This window comes from Podarcis liolepis (genome assembly GCF_965112155.1).
Source record: "Podarcis liolepis genome assembly, chromosome: 17".
Taxonomy (NCBI): Eukaryota; Metazoa; Chordata; class Lepidosauria; order Squamata; family Lacertidae; genus Podarcis; species Podarcis liolepis.
Genome location: NC_139571.1, coordinates 22149417 through 22161427, shown reverse-complemented (window position 1 = coordinate 22161427; position 12011 = coordinate 22149417). Strand labels below are relative to the sequence as shown.

General features: G+C 46.7%; 1 protein-coding gene across 1 annotated transcript; it reads right to left on the bottom strand.

Annotated features, from left to right (window-relative positions):
- Window positions 1-223: 223 nt before the first annotated feature.
- MLANA (melan-A) lies at window positions 224-11940 on the bottom strand. Its single transcript, XM_083482375.1, has 5 exons — window positions 11782-11940; window positions 9714-9808; window positions 4394-4490; window positions 3609-3713; window positions 224-870 (listed from the first exon to the last, which is right to left on the bottom strand). Exons 2-5 carry the CDS (start codon window positions 9785-9787, stop codon window positions 802-804), a joined length of 345 nt encoding a protein of 114 aa, XP_083338501.1. The 5' UTR covers window positions 9788-9808; window positions 11782-11940; the 3' UTR covers window positions 224-801.
- Between the last annotated feature and the right edge of the window lie 71 nt (window positions 11941-12011).

Sequence of the window (12011 nt, the reverse complement as noted above, 5' to 3'; positions counted from 1 at the left end):
AAATGCAAAGGTGGGTTTCAGGACCCATCAGAATCTCCCCTTCCCCACCACACACTAGAAATCATTATGTTGTTATTTGAATTAAGTGGGATCTCAGATGGGCTATTCCACCTTCACGTCTAGTTTGCCTTGCAGAGAAATAGCTCCTGAGACGATGGAGGAGGCTCCTGAGAGGCCAACTTGTTCGCTGAGAGCTGAGCTGAGCAAATGAAGCACAAGAAGCTAAAAGCGGCTTTATTTATTGGCAAGCTACATAATGAGAAGCATTTAAGAGATAAAATCATTTATTCTTTTAGTAAATCTCAAAAAGAACAAAAGAGTAATAGAATCCATGTGTGAGGGTTATTATCAGTGCTTTTTTCTGGGGATACGCATACCCATAAATATTTTGTGAATTTTTGTACTTTTGTCCATTTTCTGTATTTATTCTTCCCGATTTGAACTATAAAACAGTGATTTTCTTGAGTCAAAATGAAAGTATCCCTAAACTACTTTTTTTTTAAAGCACTGGTTCAGGAAGGCTGGTTCCTTGCTCTTCAGTATTTATTATGCTTGGTATAGCTCCTGGAATAAAATATATCACAGCATCTCTTACACTGAATGACTCCAGGCAACTGGAATGAAGGTACAAAGGCATGAGCATTCCAGGTATCTCATACAATTGGGAACAGCTGCATTTTCTTAAGCAATAATGGCTTCTAGAAACATTTGCAACAGCATGCATTATTTTTCAAGAGGTGTAGCTAAAAATCAAAGATGGTGCGTGTAATCGTTCAAGCACTGGATTTAATGGTTCCTGCTTCATGGTGCATATGGCGGTGGCAAAAGGGTGGCAGATATTTTGTCATAGGCTGGTGGAGCATCAGGCACCTGTGAAAATGGAAGTCAGGAAAGGGAAAATAATAACAATATAATAATTTATTACTTATACCCCACCCATCTGGCTGGGTCTCCCCAGCCACTCTGGGCGGCTTCCAACAGGAGATTAAAAATACATGAAAATATCAGTCATTAAAAAACATCCCTAAACAGGGCTGCCTTCAGATGTCTTCTAAATGTCAGATCGTTGTTTATTCCTTTGACATCTGATGGGAGGGCGTTCCACAGAGCAGGAGCCACTACTGAGAAGGCCCTCTGCCTGGTTCCCTGTAACTTCACTTCTCTCAGTGAGGGAACCGCCAGAAGGCCCTCGGCGCTGGACCTCAGTGTCCAAGCCGAACGATGGGGGTGGAGATGCTCCTTCAGGTATACTGGGCCAAGGCCGTTTAGGGCTTTAAAGGTCAGCACCAACACTTTGAATTGTGCTCGGAAACGTACCGTTATTCATATGCTAAGTTGTAAATACTAAGGTGCTTTATAGCTTCCTTAAGCTAATATTGTGTTTCTTAATGCAATGCGCTTCCCATAATCATCACATTCAAACATCATTATGTCAACATTGCTGGCATCTGTCTGTCTCGAGAGACAATGGAGCATGCCTCCGGGAGTGAAGCTGAACCACGGTGTTAGCATCAACGAAGTGACCCGTGCCCTGGGCTGCCCAAACAACAAGACCCCCTTTCAGCATTGCTGATGTGGTCCAAAGGAAAGCAGAGCAATACGTTTGGCACTAGCTTGGTCGCAGGAGCTGCCAGAAGGAGACCTACTAGACACCATCCAACCATCTTAGCAACTCCACTCTGTATTTGTGTAGGGTTTAATCCTTAGCCTTTTCTTCTCCCGAAGATATCCAACAAGGCAGCTTTAGAATCAGAGTTTTCCTCTTCCTAGACGGACTACCTTCTCAGGTTGATGAGTCCCATCTCTCCCTCACTTCCCTTTACACCACTATTGGTCTTGTTTGCTGAATCTGCTGGAGCCTATCTTCACATACAGGGGAAGTCTGTTACTTGCTGAGGGTTTGAGACCCATTGGCTACCTTCACTTGGCTTGGCCAGCCAGTCCAAGCCGCATGGAAAAGCACATGAACTTGACTTTTGAAGAATTTGTAAGTAAACCATTTTCTATGCTAAGGGAAGAGGGAAGTTTTGGAGCTCATAAGGGAATATTTTAAAGGTCTAACAGACTACATTTCCACACTTTATTTCGCTGTATTTTTTTATTTATTTTAAATCTCTGCTGCGGTTCACTCACCGAAGTGTAATCGTCCGAAACCTGGACCTCAGCATGCAGGAATTCTTTTCATATACCTATTCCCCCTCCCCTTGCCAACCAACACTATTGAGAAGTAGTTCCACAGGGCACTAAAGCCTCATAAAGGCTTATTGAACCTCAGGGCCCATGGGCTCCACCACCAACCACCCCATCAGAAGATCTCAGGAAGGAAAATTCATTTTTTAAAAAAATAATTCAGCCCCTATGACTCTGTACCAGTGTGATGTTGATTCTTCAGCAATAGTTACTGTATTTTTCGCCCTATAGGGCAAAACAGCCCATAGGGCACACCTAGTATTCAGGGGGGGGGGGAAATCAAGGAAAAAAATATGATTTCCCCCCCGCAGCTATGGGAGCAGCGGACAGGCCGCACGCAGCCTGTGCGCTACCCCAAGACCTTCTCTCTGCTTTTGCGGGAGGTGGCGGAATTCCCCCACCTCCCGCAAAAGCCCACAGGAGTCGCGTGCGACTCCTGTGGGCTTTTCGGCCAGGAGGGAGAAGGGCCAGTCAGTCCCTTGTCCGTCTTCGGGGAAAAGCCCCCAAGAGCAGCACACTCTTTAAAGGGTGCGCGGCTCCTGCGGGCTTTTGCGGGAAGTGGGGGAATCTCCCGCAAAAGCCCACAGGAGGGAGAAAGGACTGACTCGGCCAGTCAGTCCCTTCTCCCTCCTTGGTGAAAAGCCCCCAAGAGCGGTGCGCTCTTTAAAGGCTGCGCGGCTCCTGCGGGCTTTTCGACCCAGCTTGTGGGGCTGGCGGTGGAGGGAAGAGCTGCTTTCCCCCACCGTCAGCCTCCAAACCAGGTCGGAGAGTAGCGCGAAGGCATCACGCGCCTTCCCGCTGCCCCCCGATCCTCTGGGGCTGGTGATGGGGGGAAGCGCTGCTTTCCCCCACCGCCAGCCTCCAAACCAGGTCGGAGAGTAGCGCGAAGGTGTCGTGTGCCTTCCCGCTGCCCCCCGATCCTCTGGGGCTGGCGATGGGGGGAAGCGCTGCTTTCCCCCACCGCCAGCCTCAAAGAGCAGACTCTCCTGGCTTCAGCGAAAGCAACGCGAAGCCTCCGGAGCGCAGGCTTCGCGTTGCTATCGCTGAAGCCAAGGAGCCTGCATTCGCCCCATAGGACGCACACACATTTCCCCTTCACTTTTGGAAAGGGAAAAGTGTGTCCTATAGGGTGAAAAATACGGTATATATTTGTTCATTTTATGTCCCACTTGTCCTCTAAGGAGCTCAAAGGACACCCCTATTTTAACCTCAGAACAACCCTGTGAGGTAGGTTGGGCTAAGATGCAATGACTGGTCCAAGGTCACCCCATGAGCAACGTGGCTGAGTGGGGATTTGAACCCCAGTCTCTCAGGCCCTAGTCTAAAGCTCTAACCACTCCACTCCACTGGGCCTCTCACTGCACTCTCTGGTGGTCCCAGAAAGGGTTTCCAAATGTTAAGAGAAAGGATAATCTTACCACATGGCTTCTGTTGCTGTTGTATTCCTGCAAGGGCAATTTGGAGCCCAACAAACCACTTTTGCCTTCCGAGATCCTTCCAGTGGCCCCTCCAAAATTCTTACTCTGTGGCACACAGGGAGAAAAGGGCAGAGAAACGAGACATTTGAGTGCAAGGAAAATTAGAAGGTCCATAAAAAACAACAACAACCAGTAATGAGAATTAAGTCTAAGAGTGTTTTGCACATGAGGCCTAAATCTCTTTGTGCCTTACATCACCTGTCTGTAATGTCAATGTGCTTTCTTTTTTATCCACATTTAACATTCACATGTGATCTCGCACAAAATTTGCTCTTTAAGTCACTGAAAGTGGGGTCCTACTTGCTCTCACTCTACAATGCATGTGTGATTCTTAACAAGCTATAGTCTTGCAATACATGCCTCCTGCATCAACCTTTGGCAACCCTCTCTGGGCTGCGTCTGATGGGGGGGTCTCACCAAACATCTGGAGGGCAACCAGTCTGGCAAAAGCTGTCATAGGCTATTGTGCACATTGAGTACAGCCAAGGCTTAACTTACGACAGGGCTAGTACCTGCTCCCTATGTTTAGGTTTAACTCTAGATCATAGGAAGTACAGTACCATACAAATGTACCTCTGAGCAGGGGCAGAGTGTATTTGTCTCACCAGTACTGAGTAACCATGAAGTATATTTGCACATCAGAGTTTAGGGGGAAAGATTACTGGACTGTGGATCCCGGGAAGAACTGAGATTCAGCATTTTTAATTTTTAATTTTTATCCTTACCAGAAGGCTTCTATAACCATTGCGCTTTTTGTAATACCAACAGCCAATAATCAGCAAAGCTGTAAGAATCACAACAAGAATTCCAATGCCTGCAGCCCTGTTTGGGAAAGAAGAAGACACCGTTACAAAACACATATGGGAACAAGGAAGATTTTACTATATCCTGTGCAAAGCACAGTTTTAACACAGGGCCAAGCAAACCAGGAGACGCAACAACCGGTTTTGCTTTTGTAGCTTTGTGGGGAACGCGATAAGCACAGAGCCTAGGACTTGCCGATCAGAAGGTCGGCGGTTTGAATCCCCGTGATGGGGTGAGTTCCCGTTGCTTGGTCCCCGCTCCTGCCAACCTAGCAGTTCAAAAGCACATCAAAGTGCAAATAGATAAATAGGTACTGCTCCGGCGGGAAGGTAAATGGCGTTTCTGTGCACTGCTCTGGTTCACCAGAAGCGGCTTAGTCATGCTGGCCACATGACCTGGAAGCTGTACATCGGCTCCCTCGGCCAATAAAGCGAGATGAGCGCCGCAACCCCAGAGTCAGCCACAACTGGACCTAATGGTCAGGGGTCCCTTTACCTTTACCTTTAGGGAACGCGATAAGCATGTTGAATCAACTCTATGAAATTCTGCATATTCAGTACAGAATTTGTGCAAAAAGATACACAGGCAGCTAGGAACAAAGAAATAAATTGGGCTTTTGATTATGGGCTGCAATACAACTGGCACGCTGCATGATGAGGCTTCCATCTGAATAGATTTTGATATGGAATTATCTCCTTGTCATGACACTGACACAATAGGATTTAGAGGGGATGAAAGGGCTGAGTTCAAAAATATTTCAGTACCAGCTGCATGCTGCAGGTGGAAATGGCATGCACATAACTGCATCTCACCGAAGAGACAACCTCTCACACAGCGGAGGGGACAGGTGCGTCCCCCTGAGGGTGATGGGACATAAAAGTGAATGCGCAAATGATTATTTGTTTATTTGTGGTGTTTATAGTCCACCTCTCACCTGAAAGTCCCAGGGTGGAAAATACATAAATACGCTGAAATTGAACAATGGCAATAAAATGGGAACAATGAAAATAAGAAATAAGGCAGGAGAGGCAGTGAAAACAAACTTATCAGAACTCAATGCGCCTCTGCCAAAGGTTTGGGCAAAGAGGAGGCTCTTCACCTGCCATAAAAAGGAAGCAGAACTGAAGCAAGATGCCCCTCAGAGAAGTCATTCCAAAGGCACCATGCTACTGCAAAGAAAGGTAAGGTAAAGGACTCCTGGATAGTTAAGTCCAGTCAAAGGTGACTATGGGGTTGCGGCGCTCATCTCACTTTCAGGCCGAGGGAGCTGGCGTTTGTCCACAGACGGCTTTCCAGGTCGTGTGGCGAGGTTGACTAAACCGCTTCTGGTGCAGCGGAACACCAAGACGGAAACCAGAGCACACGGAAACACCGTTTACCTTCCTGCTGGAGCGGTACCTATTTATCTACTTGCACTGGCATGCTTTCAAATTGCTAGGTTGGCAGGAGCTGGGACCAAGCAACGGGAGCTCGCCCTGTTGCGGGGATTCGAACCACCAACCTTCTGATCGGCAAGCCCAAGAGCCTCAGTGGTTTAGACCACAGCGCCACCCACGTCCCTTGCAAATAAAAACCTCCCATGGACACCCTCAACGTAAACCTCACTGGGTTCTCAATAAGATGACATCTTTATGTCGAAAGTCCGGTCAAGCTTGGGATATTCAACTTAGGAATGTAGGAAGGTGCCTTAAATTGAGTCAGACCCTTGCTCCATCTGGCTAGATATTGTCTACCCAGACTAGCAGAGGCTTCAAGCAGGATTCTTTCCCAGGCCTCCCTAGAAATGCCAGAGATTGAATCGGGGAACTACTGCATGCAAAACGGATGCTCAACTACTAAGCTACCACTCTTCCCAATTGCATATATTCCCCAAAGCATATCTGCAGAGCAAACTAAGCCGATTCCATTTCCGACGGGATTATTGTCAGGTGTGTGTGCAGGAGCCAGGCCCTGTGACCAATAGGACTGCAGGACTGGGGCCTTCCTAAGTTTGTTCTGAAGAGGCAAGGCACGGCCACACAGGTGAGGCCGATTGGTAACTCACAGCACCTGGTGGCAAGAGCCGGGAAGGGCAGCATTTCCCCTTTGGCTCTTTGCCACAGCAACACCTTCCCTGCCTTGCCGCGTTTGACTCCTTGCTTCTTGATCCTTGGACCTTTGACTTCGTGACTTTGTGACTCCTTGCTTCTTGATTTTAATTGTTTTAATGTTGTATTTTAATCTTGTTTTTAAGTTGTATTCATTCAACTCATTTTTATTATTGGTTGTTAGCCGCCCTGAGCCCAGCCTTGGCTGGGGAAGGCGGGGTATAAATAAATTTTATTATTATTATTACTACCGGTATTATTGATCCTCGGACCCCTGACTTCATGACTCCTTGCTTCCTGACCATTGGACCCTCGGCTTCTTGACTCCTGGCTCTCTGACCCTTGGACTCTTGGCTTTCTGACTCCTGGCTTCTGGACTCCCATTCCTGCTCCCACCCCGCCATCTTGCCCCCGGTCCCAACATCCCCAGTCAAGACTTCAATCACCCGTGAACCGGACCATGACAATTATTTTCACAGCTATTGCATGTGGCGTTGTGGATGCCCCCTTCATATGTGAGCACAACCGCTTCGTGTGTAAGCCCAACCCCATCGTCTCATTTCCAGCACTCCTATGAACTCAAGTTCCTGGTGACACCTGAAAAACCATTACAGTATAGCGTAAAGTAGCAGAGAGTGGGAGCGTAAATAAGCAAAGTATGTTTTCTTTCTTTCTTGAATAAGGCTGAAGAGAAAGGGCGACGAGAGTCTCTGTGCTGCAAGTGAAGCAACGAGAGCTGAACAAATCAATAAGATATCATAGAATCATCAACTTGTGGAGTTGGGATGAGGGTCACCTGGTCCAAGCCCCTGCAGTGCAGGAATCTTTTGCCCAACGTGGGGCTCGAACCCACAGCCCTAAGATTCAGCATCCCATGGTCTACCAACTGAGCTATGCCAGCCTCTCAAATCAACCTTGGGCAACCCTCGGTGGGCTGGGTCTGATGGGTCTGACTCCAACCAGAACGAAAGACACAGAGGAAGATACCAGAGGCCTCAGAGGAATGTGGGAAACGCTCTACTTGTGCAGAGATGTGTTTGCTAGCACAGACATCTGAGTCACAGGAAATCCCAGAACACAGACTGTTGACAACTTTGGGTCCAGCAGATAACAAGGCAACAGCGTTCTGATCAAAGCTCTGTAGAGCATCACCTATGACTCCCCGCTAACCCAAATCGGCTACATTGGACCTGACCCCCTCAATCAAGTGATTGTGTAAGTACGAATGTAATGCAATTAGAATTATGAGCATAATTAGTGTTGCCAACCTGTTACTGAGAATTTCAGTAAAAGGTGAATTAATCACTGTGTTGTCTTATCAACTCCCATCTCTCTAAGATTCTTGCTCTGTTGACCAGGGCCTTGACCGCTTGCTAGCAGGAGGTATTTTAAGAGATAATGTTGCCATCACTGGCCTCTTTAAAGGTAAAAGTACCCCTGACCATTAGGTCCAGTCGCGGACGACTCTGGGGTTGCGGTGTTCATCTCGCTTTACTGGCCAAGGGAGCTGGCGTTTGTCCACAGAAAGCTTCCGGGTCATGTGGCCAGTATGATTAAGCTGCTTCTGTGAACCACAGCAGCGCACGGAAACGCCGTTTACCTTCCCGCTGGAGCGGTACCTATTTATCTACTTGCACTTTGATGTGCTTTCGAACTGCTAGGTGGGCAGGAGCTGGGACCGAACAATGGGAGCTCACCCTGTCGCGGGGATTCAAACCGCCAACCTTCTGATCGACAAGTCCTAGGCTCTGTGGTTTAACCCACAGTGCCACCCACGTCCCTGAGACTGGCTTCTTTAGGTCTACATATTCATATGTAGGTCCTGGCTTTTGCAATGCTTACTGGCCCTCAGTCCTCACAGTTTTGTGACAGTCTATTCAACTACTGTTGTTAGAAGGGTGGGGTACGATTTGGCTTAAATTACTGGGGAAAGTCAGGTTTTGGTTTTCATTAGAAGCCCCCAAGCTCCCCCCCCCCCCCCAGTAATTTGAGCCCTGGGCCAGGCTGCTATTGCCTCTTATGGTGTAGTTTAGACTGTGCCATTCTCAAGTTACCCCTGGTCTACTGCATAAACTGTGAAGAACTGAAGTCAGGGTGGACAATCTTCAAAAGCCTGGAGAAATTAGCGATTGGATGCAGCGAACCAGCACATCAGAAACCTAACAAGAACAACACATTCATACAGAAACACCCTTAGGACAACCACAGTTGGGGATAGTGGTTATAAATATTCTCCATTCATTCCACAAAGTATGAAAGTGTACATTAAAAGCAAAAGGGGGAAAAGGCACTTTACATTGGCGAGTCGAATCCCATCTCTCTCCCACCCTGAAATTTGTTCCCCCCTGGCTCCGTTTTCAGTCTTGTTTGTGGCCAGTTTCCCCTCCGACAGCAGTAGGGCTGTGGCTGCAGCAGCTCAGCTCTTGCAAAGCTGTTCCTGGGTGGAAATGAGGTTCTGCAAGGTGGAAGCCCCTGTTTTGTAGTTTAAATTAAAACCCAGCAGCTGCTCTCTGCAAGTTGGGTGGGGGGAGGCAAGGGTAGAAAGCAAGCCTGCCCCACCCAGAGAGAGGGGGGGCAGGGCGAGGGGTGACCCAATGCCCACTGAGGGGCCTTGTTAAATCTGCTCAGGGGCAAATCCAGGCAGCCTCTGGCAAGGGGGGGCAGCAACAGAGCCTGTGCCATTTGGGGTGGGGGACGTGAGAGAGGCCCACCCCCAATGGCAGAATCTCGTATCCCTGTGTGGAATCAAGTGTCCATGAGTTCCAACGTCATTCTTTGTTCTTTTTCAAATAAAACCACTACCCTAGAAATGTTAATCTGAAAGCCTAGAGGAAGCATCCAGGGATGCCTCTCTGAATAGGACTTGTTCAGGTCCTGCCCACAGAGAAGGGCTTTCTCCTTCCCCCCCGCCAAGAGACTGGCCAATACCCAATAGCACAGGGCCAAGAAGAAGGAAGCTTCGTACATGGGCAGAGGCTCAGCATACAGGGTGGGAGGGGGAGTAAAACAGGCACCCCACCCCCCCAGGAAATGGGTTATAAATGGATGAGCTGAGAGCTTGACCCTAAACTCAGATGGAGAAAACCACTCTCCCTTTTGCGTATTTGGAATGGCATGGAAATAGTTCGTCCATAAGTCCGATAGCTCTGCTTACTCTTCCGCTGAAAGAGAGGTGGATCCCTTTCCTCGAGCAAAGTTGCCATCTAGGTAGTGCTGTCCCCTGGGCATCTTGTTTGGTTCAGATCACACCTACAAAATGGACAAAGGGGTGACCATTTTCATTGTATCCTTGATAATCTTGGCAGAAACACAGCCTCACTTGTTGACTGGACAGTTTCTTAAGAAACAGCTCACTGTTTCCCAAATATGCATAGCTACTCAGCTGAAGTCTTGGTTGGGGAACCATCTAGGTCAGGCATAGCCAAACTTGGCCCTCCAGATGTTTTGGGACTACAACTCCTACGATCCCTAGCTAACAGGACCAGTGGTCAGGGATGATGGGAACTGTAGTCCCAAAACATCTGGAGGGCCGAGTTTGCCTGTGCCTGATCTAGGGTTCAGAAAGGTTTTTGTTTTTACGTTTTTTAAATTGTATTTTTTTTGGTCTTTTCTAGTTTGCTTTAGATATCGTCTCAATCCTTCGAAAGAGAAAAAAAGGATGCTAGGAAAATGATTATACATTGATCCATTAAAGGCAAATGTTTGCACTGACCACTAAAAGGAAATCTCAGTGACTGAATGAGCCGGTTGCTTATTAAAGTATTTTAATAAAGTTCTGCATGTGAAAAATCTAAGTGAAATAAATAGTCTCATCGATATTTCCCCACCCATTCACTTCTTTGCTTCCATGCCTTCTGGGCGGGGGGGGGGGGGCATTTCAGACTATTGTAATCTGCAGAATATCTATACAGTGGTACCTCGGGTTACAGACGCTTCAGATTACAGACTCCACTAACCCATAAATAGTACCTCGGGTTAAGAACTTAGCTTCTGGATGAGAACAGAAATCGCGCGGCGGCAGCGGGAGGCCCCACTAGCTAAAGTGGTGCTTCAGGTTAAGAACAGACCTCCAGAATGAATTAAGTTCTTAACCCAAGGTACTACTGTATACATAGCAGGTTAAGAGCACATGCATTTTAGACTGTATGGTAGGCGAAAGGCTTTGCATTCAGAATCATCCTATATTTAGTCTCTTGCATCCCCAGTTAAAAGGCAGAACAGAGAACAAGTTATGTGAAATATTCTGTCTGAGCCCCTGAAGACCTGCTGTCAATCAGAACAGACAGTTCAGGGCTAGCTGGTCAAACATTCTGGTAATGGAGCAAAGAGACAGAAAGTGGACTGCGGGGCAGGTCTGACTTTGAAATTGTACCCTTGAACGCTATCAAATTTAAACATGGTGTGCTAAAAACAAAACCCACACTTTTAATTCATAAAAGAAAGGGGGAAACGTTTTAAATAATAAAAAGTGGGCAGAGTGTTCTTACAGCTAGATATCATCGATTATTTAATGGCTCCTGATCACTGATTGCAGGAGGGAGCTGGGTCAGTTATTACACCAAAACGTAATAAACCTATTTAAAAAAATGAAATAAACTTCCAGTCCCTGAACCACTGTTTGAAGAACAGAGAGAGATTCCAGGATTTAGAATTCGGTGACCCTTGATTTTGAAAAAGACACACTGGAGCATTGTGTAACTTTAAAAAATCAAAAACTTAATAGGTTTTGCTATTAGGATGTGAATGAACACAAAGGCAGTAGACCAACATTGTCTTAAGTTTATATTGCCCCGTGCTTTTCCTAATGTCACAATCTGATGGATTTATCTGCTTGTCATTTGTGTAAATACCCAAGGAAAATTAACCAGCCATATCAAATCAAACTGAATGGCTTCATCCAGAAAAGCACACAGATAAACATTTTGGCCCACAGCTATGCTACTTAAATCTCATTAAATGAAAGGAGATTGAAACAGCCTATCAAGTGTAGGATCGCAATCTCTGATTTCAGCAGTGCACAGAATAGAAAATTGTGCTGTGAACTAAAATTACAGAGCTACCACAGTCAGGTAAGGGGGGGGGGGAACCCATGCTAAAGGTCCCACAATTTAAGAAACTTATTTATTAATCAAATACATTTTCCCCCCAAGAGATAAGAAAACTGGTCAAACTGAAATTAAATACAACATGAAAATCTTGTGCAAGAAATAAACAAGGCTTACCTTTCTTACAGACTCTGGCTGAGTGCTAAGGCATAACCAGATTTCCTTCCTCCTCTCTCTCTTTTTTCCTTTTTTAAATTTCCTCCTTAGGACTACTGAGCTCTCATGACCATCACGAGTCTGAATTCCTGGCGGTGCAGCTTTTTGATCGCTTTAATTAGCGTGAAAGGCTAAGACCAAAGAAATGGTTTCTGTTCTTTCCATTTCTTCCCAAACCCCTCCCAGAGGGA